Source organism: Ochotona princeps, unplaced genomic scaffold (assembly GCF_030435755.1).
Source record: "Ochotona princeps isolate mOchPri1 unplaced genomic scaffold, mOchPri1.hap1 HAP1_SCAFFOLD_246, whole genome shotgun sequence".
In the NCBI taxonomy this organism is placed as follows: Eukaryota; Metazoa; Chordata; class Mammalia; order Lagomorpha; family Ochotonidae; genus Ochotona; species Ochotona princeps.
The window spans coordinates 1-22,012 of record NW_026700774.1 but is presented as its reverse complement, the minus strand read 5'-3'; the positions used below and the strand labels follow the sequence as shown (position 1 = coordinate 22,012).

Sequence of the window (22,012 nt, the reverse complement as noted above, 5' to 3'; positions counted from 1 at the left end):
CTCCGCTAGACTGTGAGGGCCAGCCTGATCCAGGAGCCCCCTTGCGGGGGTGGACAGGCCTCCCCTGGGTTGGTAGGGTGTCTGGGTAAGCCACATCTTCTGTGAGGGGACTGTGGAACGCTGTTGGGAACGTGAAATTAAGAGACAAGATCTGCCGAAAGTTCCCTCAGTCCGTGTGGAGGTTTTGCTGCGGTGTGCGCGTTTCCCAGGAGCTTGGTGGAGACCCGCGTGTCCTGGGAAGATGGCAGAGGCTGGCCAAGGTCCCTTGGCAGACCACAGGCCTTGTCTTTTTCCGTAGAGCTGAGCTTGCTTTGCCCAGGAGAACCAGGAGCCACGTGGGAAGTGGGAGGTGACAGCTGCTCATGCTCTCAAGGCCTTTCCTGCCTCCGAGTGCGCTGCTGCTTCTCAGGGCTTCATGGGCCACGCGTCCTGGCCAGGGTGAAGAACTCCATCTTGCTTCTGGCCCTTGTTTTTCATCTTCCTGAAGTTCACAACGGGCCCCTTGGGACCTGGATGTTTGGGCCCCCCTTGAGGGCCTTTAAACATTGACATTCCAAACTCGCGGTGACCGTGTAAGCAGGAAGGGGCAGTTCCTGGCGCACACTGGCAGGGGCTCCGTCTCCAGCCCATGTCCGCGCGCTCAGGACCGGGGCGGCTGCAGAGCCCGCGTTGGGGGCAGTGCGGCCTGGGGGCTCACTGGTAGAAAGGAGTGGCGGGGCCCTGGGGTGCCTCCTGTGACCCCTGGCTGGTTTCTGCCTTCCTACGAATTCTCAAAAAACCCATCAGGCTCACACATTGCCAAGTAAGACTTGGTCCTGGCTGAAGAGACCAGGTGCTTCGCACACCCAGAGTGCCACAGCCCAGCACCCCCCAAAGCCAAGTAGGTCCCGGGGTGAGAATAGCGCCCTGCCCTGTGCGGGGTCTTGGGGTACAACCCCTTCCTTCTCAAGGAGTGTGCCTTAGAGTGGTAGCCCCACACCTTCCAGTCCTGGGAGGCCCCTCTTGGGGTCTGGGCATCACCATGGGGGACTCCGGGGACACTTGAGGAATGCAGTTGGCTGGCACCACCTCCCTTTTGCCATGACCAATTGACTGCCCAGTGAGCCCTTGGATGGGCTGCTTGGGGTGAGCTGGGTGGAGGCTGGCAGCGGCCCTCCCTCAGCTGAAGCGCCCATGGGTAGGCTCCAGATTAGTGCCCGGCACCCCGCGCCTGCACACACATGCGGGAGCCAGCCTTGGGCCCATCTCCTTGTCTACCTCATTGTGGCAGTCTGAGCCCACCTTCACCCTGCCCGGAGCAGCGCTGCAGACAGCCCCTGCTCCAGGTTCGGAGGACTCCGGTAGCCCTTGGGTGCCCACCCCGTATCCTATCCCCTCCCCAGCAGGGTCCCTCCTCACCAGGAGCCCACAGCAGACCAGCCCCGGTCCATCCCCCTTCCACTTGTATGGTTTACAGAACCAGGTCTGGATGCCACCCACCCCCCAACTCTACAAAGCCTCGCAAAGGCCAGTCCAGGTTCCCTGTGGTTCCTGTCGGCCCAGAGGGGGCTCCGTCCGGTGCAGCTGCAGCTCGCTGACTGGATCCTGCGTCCCCGCCCTGCGCCCTCGGCAGCCTTGACTCATGTTGAAGGAACATTGTCTTTTTTGCTCCCAGTCCTCTACAGAGCAAAAAGGCTTGTCGGATTCGGGTGAGGAGGCTGAGGCCCCCCACCGTGGCCCGGCTCACCCCCCGCCAGCTGGTGAGCGGGCCCTAGAGCCTCCTGGCCCCGCTAACACTTCCTCCAGCACTCCTCCGCCTCCCGATCCTGAAGCCCGGCTTCCTCCTTTGCCGCAAGAACTGGCAGGGGTAAGTCCACACCGTGCGGCACATCTGCTGCTCAGGGATCCAGCCCAGACGGCCCCTGCCCCCCAGCCCCTCAGTCCCTGCCAGCACAGCACCACCAACGGCCAGTCAGGACCTTAGGCACCAGTAAGGATTTCGCCAGCGCTCTCTGAGCCTCTGTTGCTGAAGCGCCAGCAGAGAGGAGCCCCTCCGTTAGGCATCTCGCAGGAATCTGCCCTTCTTAGCAAGACACCTGCCTGTCGCCCAGTGGCGACTCGAGGAGGGGCAGGCACGGAGGAGCCGAGCAGTCAGGGAGAACCAATTCACCCCCTTTCTCCTCACTTGCATTTTTCTCTGTCCACTCCCTGTCTTGGGGCGTCCGAGTGCAGGGGTCCCAGCAGCCCAGGGCTCCCCGTGTCCGTGGGCAGTGGTGCCTGGTGCGGCTTGCTTTGGCAGCCTGGTCTGTGCGGAGCGCGGTTAGGCGGTGAACTGCCTGTCTTCAACCAAAGCAGGAAGAAGAAAAAGCCTGGGAGCCCGAGGGAGCCCTTGAGCCCTCGGTGTTTGTATTAAGAAGGCTTTGGAAGATCGTAGGTGGAGAAGACGGTGCCCCTGGAAGAACGGGAGCTGTCTGGGGTTTTGGAAGTTTGAGGAGTTGGGCCAGGTAAAACACCGTCGTGCGCTCAGGACTGACCACTGCGTCCTGTAGGTGCCGGTGCTCACAGACCAGAGGGCCCAGGCGTCCCGCGCCGAGCCCCAGGCCGCCCCTGGCTGACCTGAGCCGGCAGTCCCCTGCTGGTGAGGAAGCCATGCCAGTTGAGTTGAGCCAGAGAGCCCCGGGGTGTGCAGGACGAAGTGGCGAGCAGCCAAGTGCAGTCAGTGCCCTGGAAGAAGCAGGCCATGTGCTAGGGGGTCGCAGTGTCCTTGGCGGCACAGCGTGAGGCTGGGGCCTGGGGGACATTTGCACACCAGACCTGGCAAGTGGTCACGTGCTTGGATTTCCTTGGCATGGCAGCTTCGGGAGACTTGCCATGCGGGCGCGTGCTAGAGCCTGCGGGGACCCGAGCTGGCATCAGCTCTCGGGCTAGGTGAGCTTCAGTGGGGCCTTCCCTCTGCAGAGAGGAGGCAGCGGGCTTTAGGATGACGGGAGCCGACGAGGCCATTGTCCCCCCGCAGGGCCCAGCCGGGCAGGAGTGTCCTGAGAGGGCCTGGGTGGCCGCATGATGTCCATGATTGGGTCACGGCGCTTTGTGCTGCGTGAGGCGGGCAGACGCTTGAGGGGGGCCCAAGGCCAGGGCAGGACCAGCACCGGGGTAGAGCCGGTTTTTCTCAGATGAGATGTGTAGCCCCCCCCCGTGGCTGTGTGTGGAGGGGGCAGTTCCATATGAGGGCAGTGATTGCAGCTTTCCTATCATCCTCTGTATAGAATGGGGGTTCCGCACCCCATTACATCTCAGCAGGGGCATGCTGGAGGCCACTTCCTGCCTGTCGTGGGGTCCCCCCCACCACTTGCGTCTCTCATTCCGCCGGGACAGCCCCACCCTGGTGTGCCTCGCAAGTCCCTGTCATAGGGCCTCGGCCGTGGGCTGCGGCCCTCTGGAGTCTTGGCTGTGTGTAAGTGCCCCACGCTGTTCTCGATACCCGAGAGCTCTGGACCCCGGGCTGGCATGTTGAAGGAAAATGGCAAGTGCTGGGGGAGTGGGGGGGAGCTGCGCGGCCTGGCAGGAGCCCCTGCTCAGGACACGGGAGGCAGTGAGCGCAGCCCCTCCTGGGAGGAGGCTCCCTGCTGCGGGCTGCTGCGGGCTGCTGCGGGCTGCTGCGGGAGAACTTCCCTGGTCTGAAGGAATCAGCTGTGACTTCTGTGTCCTCACACAAGCTGCTCCCGCGGAGACTCTGGCAGCTGCCCCAGGCGCACTCCGCCGTCCCTCGGGGCCTTGGCCACGCCACGTAGCTGTGGGTAGCTTCTCCAAGGCAGTCCGAGGGTCCCCTGAGTGAGGTTAGTGAGGTTAGGGGCATCTGTTGACCACTCGAGCTGCCGTTCTGCTCACCAAACTGGGTGTGGGACAGACGCCCTCCGCACAGCGTCCCACTGTGTGGCAGGGAGAGACCGGGAGGTGGTTTCTGCAAGACTTGGTGCAGTGAACACGGCAGTGCACCAGGCATGCTGAGCAGGGCAGCGCGGCCTCTGCAGCCAGCATGTGGGGCCGGGGAGCTACCCCGCTGGCCCCAGGACTCTGGTACCATGGGCCCCGGCTAGCAAGCTCCACACAGACTGTGAGAGGCGTGGCGGGAGCCCTGGGACCTTGAGCCAGTGTTGGGAACCCTGCTCAGGGGCGGGGTCTGTGACATCCCCCAAGTTCTTCATGGAGACATGAATCAAGTTAGAGGTGTGGCACACAGGAAGAGGGCCTTGAATACACAGAGCTCACACCCACAGCCGCGCCGGGACGGGTCACTGGTCCCACCTAGCAGTCAGCATCTCAGTAACCAGGGGAACGTCTGAGCTGATGGTTGAGTCAGGACTCGTAAGATGGAGCAGCCTGGGGACCCTGCCCACTAGCTGTGCTGGATGGAGCCTCTCGGGGACCCCGCCAGCAGGCTGTGACAGACGATGGAGCCTCTCGGGGACCCTGCCAGCGGGCTGTGACGGACGATGGAGCCTCTCGGGGACAGTGCCAGCGGGCTGTGACGGACGATGGGTCCTCTCGGGGACAGTGCCAGCGGGCTGTGACGGACAATGGGTCCTCTCGGGGACAGTGCCAGCTGGCTGTGACGGACGATGGGTCCTCTCGGGGACAGTGCCAGCGGGCTGTGACGGACGATGGAGCCTCTCGGGGACAGTGCCAGCGGGCAGTGACGGACGATGGGTCCTCTCGGGGACAGTGCCAGCGGGCTGTGACGGACGATGGGTCCTCTCGGGGACAGTGCCAGCGGGCTGTGACGGACGATGGAGCCTCTCGGGGACAGTGCCAGCGGGCTGTGACGGACGATGGAGCCTCTCGGGGACAGTGCCAGCGGGCTGTGACGGACGATGGGTCCTCTCGGGGACAGTGCCAGCGGGCAGTGACGGACGATGGAGCCTCTCGGGGACAGTGCCAGCGGGCTGTGACGGACGATGGGTCCTCTCGGGGACAGTGCCAGCGGGCTGTGACGGACGATGGGGCCTCTCGGGGACAGTGCCAGCGGGCTGACGGACGATGGGTCCTCTCGGGGACAGTGCCAGTGGGCTGTGACGGACGATGGGTCCTCTCGGGGACAGTGCCAGCTGGCTGTGACGGATGATGGGGCCTCTTGGGGACAGTGCCAGCAGCAGAACTTGTCTCGATCTTTGTGCAATCGCGTAGCGTGCATTCTCCTGCCACACTGGGACAGGAGTGGGAGTCAGCAAAGGAAAGCTTGGACACAGCAAGGTCCCTGCAGGCTGAGGGGCTGTGGCGACCATGGCACCTGCTGAGCATAGCAAGGCCTGGGAGGAGGCTCAGGGCCTCTGACCATGGCCTCGGCTGCACATGCGTCTCCCATTGTACAGATGGTATAGGGGAGCCTATAGATGGTACGTGTGTCACAGCGTCCTGCCCTTGACCAGGGCCCCGTGAGCACCTGTGTGCCAAGGTCAGTTTCTGTTCTGGAACTTGGAGTCTGGTGGGCCTGCTGACCCAGTCAGAGGATCTGAATGCATGCCCTGGAGGAGAGAGACCCCACCGCCCAGGGCATCATAGGACGAGGTGGCACAGGGGCCTGGAGGGATGGCAGCCCCAGGCCCAGCGGTCACCGTGGAGGCCACCGTGGCTGGGCTTTAGAGCATCAGCAGTGTCTGTCGAGTTGCCAGGGAGAGAGGAGCCTGGAGCCACAGACTGTACGGTGTGGTGGGCTGCTGCTCGTTGGTCGGGGCAGAGAGGCGGTGCCTGCGGTGAGGCAGGGGTGCCACTCTTAAGAGGAGACCTTGGGGAAGGGTCTGCCTCCCCGAAGGACCCACACGAGGCAGGTCAGGCAGAGCCAGCCTGCGGGGCTCTGGGGTTTATTTATTGTACCTGACAGTGGCGCTGGGCGGCAGCCGGGTAGGCAGACGCTGCCTCCCTGGGCTAAGGATGTGGTGGGCACTCCCTGGAGCTGTGTCCCTCAAGGAGAGAGGAGAGCCCAGGAGAGGGGACCTGCCAACTGGTGTCATGCCGCACGTTCTCAGGTGCCAGCGAGGGCTCTGGCATCTGCCTCCAAGCACGGCAGCAGAAGACCCTCTGTCCTCACTCAGGTCTGGGGGGCCCCATCCTTCCCCGAGGGGCCGCAGCAAGGCCCACGCCACAGCCTTGTCTTCTGGCACATGGGGCTCGACACAGCCTGGGGGTCGTGAGAGTGTGCCACCCCTGGTGGGAGGCCTGAGCTGGGCATTGAGCACACCTGCGAGGGAGGCCCTTGCCTCAAGCAGCCCCCCAAGAACCCTCTGTCTCCACTCATGGCATCCTGGCTAAGGGGGTGGCCACCCCTCGGGCCAGCCTCTCACCCGCATGGTTCGTTCACGTTGGACTCGGGTGTCTGCCGTTGCCCAGTACCACCTTATGGCACGCCTGCTGTGTGACAGCTCCTTGGTCCCCTACGGCTGGCAGGGTGCTGGCCCTCATCCCTCGTCCCTTACTTGGAGCTGGCTTTTCTGGCAGGAGCGCCAGGCTAGGGGCCAGCGCCGTGTTGTGACCTGACTAGGTGGAGCCTACAGGCCTCCGTGCGCATGTGCACACGCACACCCACACCCCATCACCACCCCTCCCACCCCCATGTTCCAGTCCCAGGCCTGCAGGCTCAGTGTTTACATTCTTTAAGGCTTATGAAAACAAAAGCAAGGAATATATGGCAGGCGGCAAGCGTGGGCCTTACAAAGCCAGCAGTGCAGGCTGGCTGTCCCTTTATGGGAAGACGGGCCTCCCCCCCGGGGAGGGGCTGCTGGCCCCCGTGGGCGCCTGCTTTATTTATTGCACTTGGCAGCCTGCTTCCTGCATGCCGCGGCAGCTTTTAATCCCTCACAGCTCCCTGGTTTGTAGGGGTGCCCCCCCCGGCTCTACCTAACCCCTGGGGAACCTTCTGGAAAAAAGACATTTGACCCCTGTGCTTGCTCCTGAAACAGGGTGCAGGGTAGGCCGAGAGGGGTGCTGTACCCTTTCCTGAGCCCATTGCTGGCTGCCCTGCGGGTGACCAGTCCCCAAGTCTGGTTTGTCAGTCCTTCACGCGCTCCAGCGAAAGCGTGGTAGTGGAGGAAATTCGCTCAGGATTGTTCTGTAGTCTGGACAACTGCTGTGTTTGGGGATTGTGGACTTTGGCCCGAAGCGTTCAAGGCTAGCCCACTTTTTCCTTGCTCAAGGAAAGCCTGCCTTGAGGCAGCGGTCCATGCCACTGGATTTTGCAGGGCGAGGGACGGAAAGGAACCAGAGGGGTGTTCTGCGTCCGCTCTCAAAAGCCCGGCACCCTTGGTGGCGGAGAGGGTGGCCTGGGTGCAGGGTGTCTTGTGTCGGGGGCGGGGGGTGGTGGGGAGTGGGCAGGGAGAGAACCGCGTCCCAGTGTTGTTCGTGCGTTTCTGGCCCGCGGGCTGATCCTGTGGCGGGAATGTCTGGGAGCCAGCACGGAAGGTTCTTCAGGGGCTGGTTGAGGCTCCGTAGGGCTGCGTGCCTGGCTTGTCTCGGGGACCTGGCCCCTGGACACTGGGTTTCCAGGTCCGCTCAGGCCGCGCTCTGGGGGAGCGCTCCCACCGTCTCACCGCCTCCTGTGTGCTCTTGTTTTGTTTTTGTGTTTTTGCAGAGGTCAGCTGGCGGCTCCAGTCCCGAGGGGGGAGAAGGTAAGATCCTGCCCAGGCCCCCGATCCCCCGCCGGGCTTGGCGGGAAAGCAGGCTCACCCTTCCCCGCCTCTGTCTTCTGCAGATTCCGACAGAGAAGATGGCAACTACTGCCCGCCCGTCAAACGGGAAAGAACGTCCTCGCTCACCCAGCTGCCACATGCCCAGCCAGGTACCCTCACCCCGTGCGCTGCCCAGGTCCCCGTAGACTGGAGGTGGCAGGGGCGAGGTCCTTCCCTCATGACTGCATGCCTGGCCTTGGCAGCCCCGTGGAGGGCCCGACTGCACAGTCAGAGAGCTACACACACACACCCTAAGCGAGCGGCCTGGCAGGGTCGGAGGCTCGCCCCAGCCCTGCAGCCAGCGCTCGGCTGCGAGAAGCTGTAGTCCTCAGTTGAAAGCAAAACTTCTGATGTTCGACTTTTGGAAGCTCACCCAGGTCGTAAACTCCTACTGCCCTTTCAAAAGCGTTAAATCAGGAACAGGAGTGAGAACCCCTCCCTGGCCCAGCCCACGGGGCCCTGCCCTGCCGGCTATGGTTTCCTTAATGCCGCCTCCATCTGCTCAAACAAGGGACGTGTTTGTGTCCTGGCTCTAGGAAGTGGAGGAGAGCAGTTTGAGCCCCCTGGCTGGCCAGGCCAGAGCCTGCCTTTTTGGACGGCTCACTAGAGAGCCAGCTCCAAAGATTTCCTGAAAGTTTCTGACCCATGACAGAAATTCCCCATGAAAGATTTTTTTTTTAAGGTATATTTATTTTTATTACAAAGTCAGATATACAGAGAGGAGGAGAGACAGAGAGGAAGATCTTCCGTCCGATGATTCACTCCTCAAGTGGGCGCAATGGCCGATGCTGTGCCGATCGGAAGCCAGGAGCCAGGAGCCTCCTCCGGGTCTCCCATGTGGGTGCAGGGTCCCAAGGCTTTGGACTGCTTTCCCAGGCCACAGGCAGGGAGCTAGATGGGAAGTGGGGCTGCCAGGAGCAGAACCAGTGCTCATATGGGACCCCGGAGTGTGCAAGGCAAGGACTTTATAGCCACTGGGCTATCATGCCGGGCCTTCTCTCTGCCTTTAAATACATATTTTTTGAAGATGCGATTGAGGCTGTAGGCCTTGTGGAACAGCAGTGGAGCTGCTGGTCTCCCATATTGGAGCGCCAGTTCCAGTCCCAGCTGCTCCACTTCCCATCCAGCTCCATGCTCATGCACCCTAGCCTGCGGCAGGCATAGCCCCCAAATGCCTGGGCTCCCGCACCCACAAGATTGAAATATCCCTGAAGGGAAGGAAGGAGTGTGCTGGGCCACGCCTGTCTGCCCAGTCGCTGCTGTGTCGAGCACGGCTTCGCTATAGGGCTGCCCGCGGGGCCAGGCTCTCCGGTCGGCAGCAGGCCAGCCTGGGCCCGAGGAGCGGTCACCTCACGTTGTCTCTGGTCGCGCAGAAGAGAAGAGCAGTGGGTTCCGGTTGAAGCCGCCGACGCTGATCCACGGCCAGGCGCCCAGTGCAGGTGAGTGGCCCCCGGGGAGCTCTCCCACACCTCTGCTGGCCGCCTTCTGAACCCTGCAGTGCGGCTGTGTGCTAGGCCTGTTTGATCTGATGGCCGTGGACCCTCACCCTCTGCCTGGGGGCGGGGGAAGAGGGCTGGGACGCAGCACGGCAGGCCATCTTGGTGCCAGCGGCTTGGTCAGCCTCCGTGCCCAGCCATGGCACAGTCCGGTGTCGGTGCTGACCCCTGAAGAGCAGCGTGCCCAGTGCACTGCCCATCGTGTCGATGAGCAGGAAGCCTGTGTCCCGAGCTTGGTGCTGGGCACCAGGTGCTGGCTGGGTGAGACAGCCCTTAGTCTCTGGGGAATCGCCCATGACCTTGCTGCGCACCCGTTGGCGTCAGCTCCAGAACAGCACCCGTGGGTGGCCCCAGAGTCACAGCAGTCGTCCACAGGCATGACTCCTGTCGCGGCGATTGCCTGGGGGGCCGCCCGTGGACGCGGCACTAGGCCCACTGTGCCTGCCTAGCGGTGGGTGAGAGGTGCCCGGGCAGGCCCGCTGTGTGACGGCCCGGGGGCCGGGCCCTGGGAAAGCCTCTTGTGTTGCAGGTCTGCCGAGCCAGAAGCCCAAGGAGCAGCAGCGGAGCGTGCTGCGCCCAGCTGTGCTACAGGCCCCGCCGCCCAAAGCCCTGCCGCAGAGCAGTAAGCAGCAGCCGCCCCCCGCACACACGCGCACACGCACACACACACGCACACACACACACACGCACGCACACACTGCGCTAGCACCAGTGCTCTTCCCTGCCGAGCGACTCGGCTCTCCTCGGGGTTTGGGTGGGAAGTGACTGGGCCAAAGAGCTTTGTTGCCTCGCCGTCTTCCCGTGAGGGGGTGGGCTTGTCCCTGAGATGGACCCGTGCGGTCAGCCAGGTGTGTCTGTCCCGGCCTGGCCTGCCTTCAAGGGGGGCCCTCGGCCGTGGCTTCCAGTGACCCCCTTACTCTCCTGATTGGGGGTGTTTTCCGGTACCCAGTGAGCCCTGGGGGAGGCAGGGGCTTTGAGTGCCAGGATGCCTCAGGTGCTGGCGACGTGTGGGGGTGAACCCCAGGCAAAGCGTGTGTGGAGACTGGCTCCCTAAAGCTGCCTCCCACTCACAGGCTGTGTCCCTACATGTCTTTAAAGACACTGAAAATTCAGTTCTTTTAGAAATAAAGATAGGCTGTTCCTGCCCTGTGATGTGCTTGATTCGGGTTCCCCTCCCCCGTCAGAACCGATGCCCTTTAGAAGGACCAGCTTCTTTCCAGAAGAAGGGGATGCCAGGGCAGGCCTCCGGCCTGTTGCCCATGAGACTGGCTAGCGCCCCCAGTCCCACATCTGAGCGCCCGTGGCCGCATGGCTGCTCCCCTGCCAACTCCAGCTTCTGCCTCAGGTACCCCCAGGAGGTGGCAGGTGATGGTGATGGACAGACAGCTTAGGTGCTGTGGTCCATGGCACCCGGCTGCAGCCTGGTCCAGCCCTAGTTGCAGGCCCATGGGGAGAGCCCCAGCGGATGGAAGATCTGTGTGTGTCCTCGCATTACAGAGAGGCCTCACACCACCAACCCTCACCTCACCCTCCGCGCTTCCCACATCTGTGTGCGCTCCAAGCCATAGGTCAGCGGGACCCCTCCTGGGCACCCCTCAGATCCTGCTCTGCTCTCCCCCCACAGTCCCAAACAGCGGCACCAACGGGGTCAGCATCCTAGCAGACTGCACAGGGGCACGGGTGGCAGCCTCGCCCGACAGCCCTGCACGGAGGAGCCCCTCAGAATATGCCGATGACGCCCAAACACACGAGGTCAGTGGGTGCCAGGGTCGTGCTGGGCCCCACTGTGAGCTGAAGGTTTGCTGAGGTCCAGTTCTCCTGAGCAGTGGAAGTGGGGGTGGGGAGAGCTTGGTGGGGGGGTCCTGTTATCTCCTTGCTGAATGGAACCCTCTGGCCTGGCGGCCAGCAGCCCCAGTCGTGAGAGCATGTGGAGAAACAGCGAAGGGAGGATTTTAAAGCCTGGTTAAGCCGAGGTCTGCCCCGGGGGCGTTGGAACCACAGCCATGCCAACTGTGTGCCCTCTGCAGGGTGTCCAGCCTTGGCCGCCACTCCCAGAGCTACGGCATTTGCCTGGGGAAGTCGGTCTACACTCGCATGGGATCAGGCTCAGAGGGAGGGGCTGGGTCCCAGGGCTGTGGGGCTGGAGAAGAGGCCCCGCCTCCCTCATGAGCCAGGGGCGGGCGGGGGCTCCCAGCCTTGCTCCCTTCTTCCCTGCTTGGCCCCCTAGCTTCCTGGTCATCTGGCACCCTGTGCCCAACTGGCTGTGGGGCTGGGGGAGCCACACAGGATGTGGGCAGAAGTGGAGGCCCCATGCCTGGCCCCTCATTGGTCAGGGGCAGGAGCCCAGGTGCACCCAGTGCTGGCGCTGAGGGAGAAGCGCAGCCCGGCAGGGTGGCGTAGGGCTGCTCTTGTTTGGACCGAAGGAGTCACTCTGCTTTGCTCCCTAGGAGCAGGAGTCCCAGAGAAAGGAGCCGAGCAGGACTTCGGAGGAGGAGGAGGAGGACTGTGAGAAGAGAGAGCAGGTTGCACAGCAAGCCTTCGTGTTTGGGCAGAACCTGAGGGACAGGGTGAAGGTGCGTGGCCAGCTTGGGGGCACTTGGCCTGCAGCGTGGGGCTGTGCAGTGCCTGGAGGCTGCAGGGCAGGCCGCGTTCTGGGCCGTGACGGCATCCTCTCCTTCCCAGCTACTCCATGAGAACGCGGACGCAGCCGACGCCGACAGTGCCGGGCAGCCCAGCTCGGACACACCAGCCGCAACCAACTACTTCCTTCAGTATATGAGCTCCAGGTGTGCAGGGCGCCTGCGCGGCCTGGCCAGGGAGGCAGGCGGGCACGGGCTTGAGCTGCTGCGAGGACCTGCCGTGTCGTCCCTGACGTGGGCCAGGAGGCCTGAGCGCAGGTGCCAGGGGACGCACAGCTTGCCCTCCAGCCTCTGCCATCCCACTCTCTGCAGTGTGTGCGGGACTGTCCTCGGGCCTCACGGCCTGGCGGAGGCCGAGAGGGCTGGTAACCCTTCAGTAGCCTCCTGTTAGCCTCCGTGCGCCTCGCCCCAGGCTTTGGCACCCGGGAGGAAGCCCTGGCCAACCCTGCCGTGGCACGCCCCAGGGACCCGGCCATGGCCTCCCCGGGAGCCAGGGGGCTGCCCGTTAGAACGGGCCCAGGGTCTGTGTTTCTCTCCCCGCACTGGCCTGGCTGCTCCGCAACTGTCAGGCGCTCACTGGAATCTTCTTTCCAGTTTAGAGAACTCGACCAACAGTGCCGACTCTCCCAGCAACAAATTTGTGTTTGGCCAGAACATGAGTGAGCGTGTTTTGGTGAGTGGCCGACCCTTGGAGGCAGGGAGGCTTCCGGCCCAGGTTGAGGGACGTGTGGCAGAGGGCTGCCATAGTGCCCCCTATAAAATGAGGTGTGGGGGACTATCAGTCACCCAGAGGAGAAAGACCCAGGCCAGACTTGGCCTAAAGCTAGGGGCAGCCCGGCCAGGCTGTCAGGGAGGCGGCCCTCGTGGTCTGGCGCTCAGGCCCGGGAGCCAGGCTGCTGCTCGGGCTTTGTTCGCCCCATGCACGCCCTTCCTGCCTTTCTCCCACTGGCGGTGCTGTCCTAAGAAGGGCCTCCCACGGGCCTCCCACGGGCGCTCCAAGTGACGGGGCCCAAGGGGCTGCTCAGTGTCTGTGGGCACGTGGGCTGTGGCAGAGCGGTCTGCTGAAGTGGGGCTCGTGAGGCACACAAGCCAGCATCACCCCGACACACGCACACACTCACTCACGCACTGCTTCCTGCCTGCCCTTGTCTCCTCAGAGTTTCCCCAAACTGAACGAGGTCAGCTCAGAAGCCAGCAGGGAGCTCGCTGCCGCTGACTCCGGGTCTGAGTCCTCGTCCCAGGAGGCCACCCCCGAGAAAGGTGCCTGGGACCCCGGTGCCCCCCGAGGGTCGGTAGGGTGTGCAGTGGTGCGTGCCCCGGGGACGCTCTAGGTGGCAGGGCTCTCAAGCTGAGTGCAGCGGCCACCGTCGTGTGCCCTCACGGCGCCTGAGTGGCGGCCAGCACCCTCCTGCCTGTCCTCGGCAGTGGCGCCACCATCCCTCGGCCGTCTCCCACCATCCTCTGAGGAGAGGGCCCCAGGGAGGCCGGAGGACGCAGCGGGTGGTGGGTTCCCCGTGCGGACACCTCATCTGGCTGCTGGGCATGACCCCTCACCAAGTAACAGAGTTGCTTTTGTGTCGTCGGTAACACATCAGAGTCCCTGGCCGAGTCGGCTGCCGCGTACACCAAGGCCACGGCGCGCAAGTGTCTGCTGGAGAAGGTGGAGGTCATCACAGGGGAGGAGGCGGAGAGCAACGTGCTGCAGGTGAGCGCCGCTCGGACGGCCAGGGCAGCGGGCAGCGGGGGCCGAGGCGTGCGGGCGCTCCCTCCTTCGGGAGAACCAACGGTGGAGCATTGCGTCAGATGGTCCGTGTGCGTGTGTGTGTGAGTGTGTCAGTGCCAGTTCCCATCAGCTGGCTCACTCCACACGTGCCCTCTCTAGCCAGGGCTGGGCCAGACAGAAGCCAGGAGCCCCGGGATCTGACCCGTCCTCCGCTGCTTTCCCAGGCTCCTTAGCAGGGAGCTGGATGGGAAGTGGAACAGCCAGGACTTGAACCGGCGCCCCTGTGGCATGCTGGCACTGCAGGCAGAGGCTTGGCTTTGTGCCGTGGCCCCGCCTTCCCTCCCCCAGCCCTTCTTAGGGCTTCTGGTGGTGGCTGCTTTCCAGTGGGTGTGGCATGATTTCTGACTGTGCCGTCCTTTGTGTCTGCTCCATGATGGTTTTTTGCCCCTCTGAAAATGTAAAACGCACTCTAACTTGAGGGCTGCACAGGAAAACCAGCCGGGAGCCACACACACCCTCTGACCCTTGCTTGCCCACCCTGGTGGGGTGCAGACAGGTTTGGGAGAGAGCCACCCCCCTTTCCCCACCCCGTCCTCCACCACCAGGGTCAACCCATCCTCAAGCAGTAAGCCGGCCAGGGCTCGCGCTCACCCCGTGGCTCATGTCTGCATTCTAGATCCAGTGTAAACTGTTTGTCTTTGACAAGAGCTCGCAGTCCTGGGTGGAGAGGGGCCGGGGACTGCTCCGACTCAATGACATGGCGTCAACGGACGACGGGACGTTACAGTCCCGGCTCGGTGAGTGCTGCCGCGGGGCCGCCCTGGGCTCCGGGCCTGGGGCTGTAGTGAGCCTAGGAGGGGCGAGAGGGGCGGCCTCGAACCTCAACGTGAAAGGGAAGGGCTTGTCAACTCATGAGCTCCTTGGTGGGAATAGGTGGCCGCTCTGTGGTGGGAAGGGGCAGGAGGCGATCACACGTCCAGCGCGGCCCCTGCAGGCCTCTCTGCTCATGGCCAGGAGACCCCTGCCCGCCTGAGCCCTGTCCTTGTCCATGGGCTCCCCACCCACTCGTGGGGCAGTGCTGTCCGTCGGGCTAGCCTGGTTGGAGCCCACATCTTGCTGCGTTGCCCACCCGCTCAGCCTCTGCAGGCCTCCACGGGAGCGTGCATTGTGCCCAATGGTGCCCTCAGACCCTTGGGCGTGGCAGTGTCCCTCTGACCAGAGCCGGGCCGCAGCCCGCCCCCACGTGGCCACAGCTCTGCCCCCACCACAGGCATGCTTCTCCTTGAAGTCTCCCTTTCTCTCTTCCCTGTGTGAGGTGCCACCAACATCCCCTCTTCATGGGCCTTGGGAGCAGGCACCAGGAGCCCCAACCAGCAGGAAGGCAAATAGGCCATTTCCAGGGAGGCAGGCCTGTCTCGTGCCCCGCAGCCCAGAGCCTGTCCCTCTCTTAGTGGGCACTGCAAGCAGCAGTTTCTCTCAAGAATGCAAACGGCTGGGGTCAGCTCCCACGGTGGCGTTTGTCACGTGCCCGAGTGCTGCTTCCACGTCGTAACCTGGGGGAAGTGCTGTCATGGGGCTGGCCTTCCGGCAACCACACAGCCCTATGGACCTACCTGTGGCCTCAAGGCACCGGCCTGTGGCTGCTGACCCACATGGCCCTTGAAGGCCCTGGGGCAGGGTAGGCAGGAGAGCCCCACGTAGCTGGCCCCGGCCCTCCCTCAGCCTGCCAGTGGCCGTGGGAGGCGCGGGCAGCACTGAGGCGGACAGTGGCCATGTGGGGCAAGGGCAGCACTGAGCCACCTTGTCGTCATCTGCAGTGATGCGGACCCAGGGAAGCCTGCGGCTGATCCTCAACACGAAGCTCTGGGCGCAGATGCAGATTGACAAGGCCAGCGAGAAGAGCATCCGCATCACGGCCATGGACACGGAGGACCAGGGGGTCAAGGTCTTCCTGATCTCGGTGAGCCTCACCCTGGGGGTGTAGTCCAACCCGAGGCCAGCCCATAGTGGACGGGCGTCAGTCCACTGTTGGGTTCCATGGGCAGGTGCCCGGGACATGGGGGCCGGGTCCTGGGCTGCCTCCCCACTCCACTCATGTAGGTTCCACCTGACTCAGAGCCGGGGCTGCAGTCAGCTGGCACCTGGCAGGTTGTGCCCCGTGCCAGGTCCCCTGGACCAGTGATGCGCACGGGCCTCACAGCCCCCTGCCTCCCCAGGCCAGCTCCAAGGACACGGGCCAGCTGTACGCAGCCCTGCACCACCGCATCCTCGCCCTGCGCAGCCGAGTCGAGCAGGAACAGGAGGCCAAGACGCCAGCCCCTGAGCCGGGGGCTGCCCCGTCCAACGAGGAGGACGACAGTGACGACGACAACATGCTGGCTCCCTCGGGAGCGGCCGCAGCCGGTGAGCCTCGGGCTGCCCAGGGCCAGGCGGGCGCAGTGGGCTGTGTTTCGGGCAGCCCCTGAGCGAGGCCCCTGCCTCCACAGGTGCCGGTGAGGAAGGCGAGGGCCAGACAGCCGGGAGCACATAGCGGCCGGGGCCACGGCGCTCGGGGCTGCTGCTCTGGCCGCTCGACCACCACCCGCCTCTCCCCACGAGCAGCACACCCGGCGGGGTCGGCCTCAGCGGAGCCACACGTCCTGGGCCGGAGGAGCCTCGGGAGCTGCCTGACTGTGGTTGGGGACGTGAGCCCTCATCATATTGATGAGCAAACAAAAGAGCTTCCCCTGAATTGAAACGGCACATTAGACTTGTCACGGCTTCTCACTGGCTGGGCTGGGCCACCTCCTTTCTTCCCCCTGCCGGGGGGCCGGGGCGCCGCGAGCTCTGGGCCCCGCAGTGTGGTCCGCACAGGCCGGTGGATGTTCTGTTTACTACCATCGTGATCTCCCGTTCCCAGCTTCTGATTTGGGGGTTTATATTTTACAGATCGTACGTTTGGTTTGGTTTTGGTTTTTTCAAAGGCTTTGTTTTTGGTCTTTGGGATGATGATGTTCTCGGGGTCGGGGAGGGTCACACTCAGCTCCCTGAGGTCCCTGCTCCAGCGGGCCTGGGCTCCCCAGATTGAGTCGGGGTGCAGAGGGCACCCCACATTGTCTCTGTAGCCCCCACACCGCCCGCCTCCATGTCACATGGGTCACCCAGCATCTGGCACCTGCGGCCTGCTCTTGGCCATTCCTGAGACCGTCTGGGGCTGGGGGCCTTCCTGGAGGAGGTGGGGGGGGGGGGCTGGCCACAGACCACAGGCTGCCCTCCATGCACACAGCGCAAATAGGAGCGGGCCCCAGGGAGGCAGGGGGGTCCCGTGCACAGAGCCTCACTGAGAGGCTGGAGGAAGTCTCCCAGCTTCCCCTTGGTTGGCCAGGCGCTGGCCGGGGGCCGGGCCTGCCCAGCAGCCAGCAGGCCTGAGCGGGGGACACAGCAGCGGCCTGCCTGGGCCACACGCCTCTGCTTTGAAGCCTTAGCCACCAGTGACAAAAGCAAACAATGCCCTCGTGTGTTTGGAAACATTTATGTGAGACTGCAAATGAAATGTATTTGGGAACTACATTAAAACTTTTACCTAAAACCTGGCCCCCTGCGTGCCCCAGGGGCCTCAGGAAACCAGGGCAGCCCCTCAGGCTGCGCACAGCAGGGCCCCCAGGGTGGCAGAGCAGGTGCGGGCAGGGAAGGCCCCTCTCCCTGGGGTCCTCTGTTGGCATAGCACCCCTGGAGGAGTGGCCCCACAGGGGACCTGGCCGAGCAGGTTCTGCGGCCTCACAGCCGCCTCCCCCACCCCTGCCCGGTAAGCAGGGGTAGGGTGGAGGAGGGCCGCTCACAGCCGCCAGGCGCTGGTCATCATGGCGACAAACTCCTCGTCCGTGTCCACGGAAGCGCTAAGGCCACTGTAGTAGTCTTGGAACTCGGCTAGCGTGACCTGAGGGTAGAAGGGCTGTGAGGGGGCGCCCGAGGCCAGGCAGCTGCCCTGGGAAGGGGGTCCCCCTGCGCACCACCCACCTGCCCGTCCTTCTCCGGGGAGTCGAAGTTGTCCAGGAAGCGGCGAAGCACCTCTTCCTCTGTCCACTCCCCGCTGAGCACCTTGGGGTGGGTGCGGCCACTGTACACCCCTCGGAGGTCATCCACCGTCACCACTCCGTCCCCACTGCGGTCCAGCTTGGCGAAGGCAGCTGTAACAACCGCCTCCCGGGCCTGGGACATGGGGGGCTGAGAACGTGGGCCTGTCAGGGACCGCCGGTGCCAGGGGACGTGGGGCAGCGCAGTAGGCGGCCACTCACCCGCAGCGCCCGCAGGAACTCCTCCAGGTCAAGCGCCCCGCTGCCGTCACGGTCCCAGCGTCTGCACACGGCCTCAGCCTCAGGCTGGGTCAGCACCAGCCCCAGTGTGGCCAGGCCCCTCTGGAACTCCCCTGCGTCCAGGGACCGGCTCCCATCCCGGTCCAGGCGGCGAAAAAACCTGGAGGGTCAGGGAATGGATGGGGTTGGCTGGTGGGCACCAGGCCAAGCCTGGCGACGTGTATGAGAGAGGACGGCTCACCTGGCCAGGCCCTGGATGCCGGCAGCCCCGCGGGCCAGACACTGTGCCCGGAGCTTCTCCACGCTGGTGTCCGCCGTGTCCATGCTGCTTTGGGGCTCTGTGGGCAGCTAGAAGGGGTTGGGGAAGAATGGGGCTTCCCGTGCGGCCAGCAGGGCCAGAGGCTGGGTGCTCAGCCCCCTCCCAGCCCACAGGTGGCCTGTTCTTGCTCACGCACCTGGCCTGTGTGTGTCCCACAGTCCAATCTGTTGTTCTTCGCACTCCGTGTCCTCTGCCCCGTGCGGCTTGTTGCTAAGGGGTGTTCTCCGGGGACTGGGAGGGGCCCCAGCCGCGACGCCAGGAGGGTGGAGGCAGCAGTGCCTGGGCTGGCACACTGCCCTGCTCGCTCAGGCCCAGTGCAGCCGTGTCCAGTGGCAGCTCAAGGCACAGTTCCTAGGTGACCCAGTGCCAGTCGCCTCCCCTGCCTGGGCTCTCGACAGATTGGCTGAGGTTTTGAAGGAGACGGGCTGAAGGCAGCTCTGCCATGGATTGCCTGTGGCATGTCCCTGCCTCCCCCAGGAGAGGTGGGTCTCGCCTTCAGCCCCCCGAGAGCAGGCGGCTGGGGTGGCACCCCGAGGTGTCGGCTCACCCAGTCATGCCATCAGCAGGTGGTCTGTGGGTCACTCCATTCCTGGGACGTGTGTGTGCTCTGCGTCTGACCACGCACGCCCCACACCGCCTCACGAGCCACAAGAAGCCTCCTGCAGGGGCAGCCCGTCAGCCTTGGACCAGAGCTACAATAACATTTGCTTTGTAGCTTCCCCAAGTCCGTGGTCTTGTTCTCACAGCAGCCGAGACGGCCTGAAGCAGGCCTCATGCGTCTTCAACGGTTGGGGACCCCACACAGGGTCTGGCGCCACCTTGGACACGGCAGGCAGGCCATGTGGTCAGAGGTCCACCCCTAGGGGCCAGCCGAGTGGCATTGTCCCTCCAGACGGCCAACAGTGCTGCTGCCTTGCAAAACCGACATGTACGGGGTGGGGCCTCCTGTCAGACTTCTTTTCCTAAGATTTATTTTTATTGGAAAAGTCAGATATACAGAGAGGAGGAGAGACAGGAACATCTTCCATCTGCTGGTTCACTCCCCAGGTGGCCACGACAGCTGGAGCTGAGCCGATCTGACACCAGGAAACCAGAGCCTCTTCCGGGTCTCCCGCGCGGGTGCAGGGTCCCAAGGCTTCGGGCCGTCCTCCACTGCTTTCCCAGGCCACAGGCAGGGAGCTGGATGGGAAGTGGAGCAGTCAGGAGTAAAACCATCACCCATATGAGATTCCCAGAATGTGCAAAACGAGGACTTTAGCCACTAGGCTATTGTGCTGGGCCCCTGTCAGATTATTTTGATACACATGTGGAGCACAGCTTCATGTATTGGTTTGCAAGCTGTTCAGTAGGCAGACAGCTCCCATTCAGTGTTCACTCTATGACATGTCTGATGGCCAAGGCTGGGCCGGGGCTGGAGTCTGGAGCCCAGACCTCGATCTGGGTCTCACGGGAGAAGCAGGAATCCCATCTGCCAGGGTCAAACCCAGGTCCCCGGGCTTGGCCGTCTAACTGGCGTCTTTGGTCTTCCTGAATGTTCCCAGGGGCCTTTCCTGCAGAAAAACAGACTGTGGCATCCCTGTAGGAGGGAGGGGGGACTCCAGCAGGAACCCCTCCACCCTCTCCCCAGAGCCAGAAGCACTTGTGTGTGTGAAGGGGGTTGCTTAACCTCCCAGTGGGCCCCTTCAGACTGGCCACCCCTAGCTCCAGTACCAGGAAGAAAGGCTGAGGACCCAGGCCAGAAAAGCTTATTCTTTATCCGGTTTATTCTTGAGCACGCACAGGCCACGGCCTGCCTGCTCCAGGATTCATCTGGACGGAGAACGGGCCGTTGTCCCCACGCCAAGGCACCACCATAGGACTGCCAGACAGGGAGGCGGCGAGTGGCCGCTGCTCTTCCCCATCTCCTGGCAGGACAGCTTCCCTGAGTGAGGCAGCCGGGCCCGGGCTGCTCGCAGGCAAGGCACAGGTCTCTCTCCTCTCCTGGTCTCACAGAAAACAGGGCACCCTGCGCACCTGGGACGGAGAGACAGTTGTAGGAACAAGGGCTTACGAAAATAGCATTTCAGGAGGTATAAGAGGGTGTAGGTTGTTGGCTGTCACTCCCGGGCTGGGACAGGCACTGGTGAAACACGTCACCGCCCTCGGGGAGCTTACGCCATGACAGTAAAAGTCTTAGAGATGGCCAACCGGGCGGGCGGTGCAGAGCTTGGGCCACCCTGTGCAAAGGCCCTGAGGCAGCCTCACCCACCTGCTCCCCAGCCCAGGCTGACAGCTGACACAGGGGACCAGTGCAGAATGGCTGAATGCTCCCAGCTCTGGTGTGGGAGGAAGAGGTAAGAGAACCCTAACCCTGGGCTCTGACAGGGTGGGTGTGGGGGCGGGCAGCCTCGCAGGGATGGGCCAGCGGAGCAAGCCATCTGGGCCAGGTCCAGCCTGGAGCCCAGGGCAAGTCTGCATGTTGCTGCCGTTCCAGACAGCCGTGGGTAAAAGAGTTGTTGGTTTGTTTTTCTTAACTTCAGTCTGAGCGCCCCGTTTGAGAAGTGCTGGTCACCATGTCCAGACAGCCCCAGCGCAGCCTCCAAGTTCTGACATCCGTGCCCGGAGCTCACACCGTGGTCCCCAGGGCCTCAGGCTGTAGCTGCTCGCTGTCCCCCTCCTCCCCTCGGCTGCTGCTGTTGGCCAGGGGCGGCCCAGGGCCCCCAGGGTCAGCGGCCGGCAGGGGCCCCAGGCGCTCGGCCTCCACCAGTGCGGCCAGCAGCCCGGCCAAGGGTGGCCGGCAGCGACACATGTCCTGCAGCAGCTGGGCGCGGGGCTGCAGCTGCCCGATGAGCTCGTCCCGCTGGCGCACGGCGGCCTGCAGGCTGTGCACGGCGGCCTCCGAGGTCAGCAGCTGCTCCTGGAGGGCGGCGATCTCCCTGGGGTGGCGGGGAACGAGAGTGTCAGGGTGCTGGGCTCCCCAAGATCTGTGCCACCCCTATGCGTCTAACCCCAGATTCCCAACTCCGCCCACCCTTAGGGCCAGGGGTGCTGGTGGCATTCCCTGCCCGCCGTCCACACTGGAGGGTCCGGGGTCCGGGGGGCAGCAGGTGATGGCTCTGGTGCGTGGGCCCCTGCCGCCCTCGGGGGGGAGCCCCGGACGGAGCCCCGATGCAGCGGGCCTGGCTGCCGTGTGCACTTTCGGGGAGTGAAAACTAAAGTATCGGCAGGATCCGGTCCACCCCCAGGTAGGTGGTCTCTGATGCCCGGGGTGGAAGGCATCTCTGGCGTCTAAGTCCCATCATGCGCCCTTGTGTCCCACCAACGTTCCCCAGCCCAAGTTTCTAGAATGTGCTCGCCATCCCACCTTGAGGTGGACGTGACCGCCCGCCCGTCCGTCCGCCCTCTCCAGCCTCCGCCGGGCCTCTCACCGGTCCTTGGCGCGCAGCTGCTGGTCGTGGCGGGCCAGGCGCTCGGCCTGGGCGCGCAGCGTGCGCTCGGCCTCGTCCAGGCGCCCCTCGAGCTCGGCCGCCCGCCGGTGCACGGCCGCCAGGTGCGCGTTGGCCTCGCGGATCTGCAGGGCGGGCGGCGCCGCCATCACCCCGGCCGCGCGCTACCGCCCCGCCCCGGGAGGCCACGCCCCGAGCCTCCGCACCGCGCCGCCATTGGCTGCGGCCCGTTGCCCGACATCCCTACTGGCTCCCGGCACCGTCAAACCCCGCCCCTGGAGCGGCGCCGATCATGATTGGACAAGATGCAGAGGGACACGCCCCTGAACCCAGCGCACGCTTCTTCCGGACTTGAAGCTGACGCGACCACAAATTGGGCTCATATCCTAGCTCTGGGATTGGTCCCTTTCCCAAAAAGCCC

The 22,012-nt window shown here is 64.1% G+C and overlaps 3 protein-coding genes across 9 annotated transcripts in view; 1 reads left to right on the top strand and 2 right to left on the bottom strand.

Moving 5' to 3' along the window:
- The window catches only part of LOC131479345 (ran-binding protein 3), a 32,957-nt gene extending 16,660 nt beyond the window's left edge, over positions 1 to 16,297 (top strand). For 2 of the 7 annotated variants that reach the window (XM_058659882.1, XM_058659878.1), the window contains exons 3-17: positions 1,655 to 1,846; positions 7,601 to 7,637; positions 7,721 to 7,807; positions 9,071 to 9,136; positions 9,708 to 9,815; positions 10,818 to 10,945; positions 11,641 to 11,766; positions 11,876 to 11,979; positions 12,427 to 12,505; positions 12,990 to 13,092; positions 13,428 to 13,537; positions 14,232 to 14,352; positions 15,373 to 15,515; positions 15,772 to 15,958; positions 16,042 to 16,297. In XM_058659882.1, coding sequence (XP_058515865.1) covers positions 1,655 to 1,846; positions 7,601 to 7,637; positions 7,721 to 7,807; positions 9,071 to 9,136; positions 9,708 to 9,815; positions 10,818 to 10,945; positions 11,641 to 11,766; positions 11,876 to 11,979; positions 12,427 to 12,505; positions 12,990 to 13,092; positions 13,428 to 13,537; positions 14,232 to 14,352; positions 15,373 to 15,515; positions 15,772 to 15,958; positions 16,042 to 16,085 — 1,635 coding nt within the window. In that variant the 3' untranslated portion in view covers positions 16,086 to 16,297. The remainder of the gene's footprint in view (positions 1 to 1,654; positions 1,847 to 7,600; positions 7,638 to 7,720; positions 7,808 to 9,070; positions 9,137 to 9,707; positions 9,816 to 10,817; positions 10,946 to 11,640; positions 11,767 to 11,875; positions 11,980 to 12,426; positions 12,506 to 12,989; positions 13,093 to 13,427; positions 13,538 to 14,231; positions 14,353 to 15,372; positions 15,516 to 15,771; positions 15,959 to 16,041) is intronic. The other 5 variants (XM_058659885.1, XM_058659883.1, XM_058659879.1 and 2 more) reach the window with 4 other exon arrangements.
- A 925-nt stretch (positions 16,298 to 17,222) lies between these two features.
- LOC131479348 (calcyphosin) lies at positions 17,223 to 18,489 on the bottom strand. The gene is made up of 5 exons (XM_058659891.1): positions 18,303 to 18,489; positions 18,089 to 18,195; positions 17,830 to 18,007; positions 17,552 to 17,758; positions 17,223 to 17,471 (listed from the first exon to the last, which is right to left on the bottom strand). The coding sequence occupies exons 2-5, from the start codon at positions 18,169 to 18,171 to the stop codon at positions 17,370 to 17,372; spliced, it is 570 nt and encodes a 189-aa protein (XP_058515874.1). The 5' UTR covers positions 18,172 to 18,195; positions 18,303 to 18,489; the 3' UTR covers positions 17,223 to 17,369.
- A 2,196-nt stretch (positions 18,490 to 20,685) lies between these two features.
- Positions 20,686 to 21,757, bottom strand: LOC101523077 (vimentin type intermediate filament associated coiled-coil protein). Its single transcript, XM_004595600.2, has 2 exons — positions 21,574 to 21,757; positions 20,686 to 21,081 (listed from the first exon to the last, which is right to left on the bottom strand). Exons 1-2 carry the CDS (start codon positions 21,738 to 21,740, stop codon positions 20,772 to 20,774), a joined length of 477 nt encoding a protein of 158 aa, XP_004595657.2. The 5' UTR covers positions 21,741 to 21,757; the 3' UTR covers positions 20,686 to 20,771.
- Positions 21,758 to 22,012: the final 255 nt, after the last annotated feature.

Excerpts from the sequence above, each read along its gene's own strand:
- LOC131479348 (XM_058659891.1), bottom strand. The coding sequence starts at position 18,171 with ATGGACACGGCGGACACCAGCGTGGAGAAGCTCCGGGCACAGTGTCTG. Across the intron at positions 18,008-18,088 it reads GGCATCCAGGGCCTGGCCAG|GTTTTTTCGCCGCCTGGACC; the intron begins GTGAGCCGTCCT and ends CTGACCCTCCAG. Across the intron at positions 17,472-17,551 it reads CCCCGGAGAAGGACGGGCAG|GTCACGCTAGCCGAGTTCCA; the intron begins GTGGGTGGTGCG and ends TTCTACCCTCAG.
- LOC101523077 (XM_004595600.2), bottom strand. The coding sequence starts at position 21,740 with ATGGCGGCGCCGCCCGCCCTGCAGATCCGCGAGGCCAACGCGCACCTG. Across the intron at positions 21,082-21,573 it reads CAGCTGCGCGCCAAGGACCG|GGAGATCGCCGCCCTCCAGG; the intron begins GTGAGAGGCCCG and ends CCGCCACCCCAG.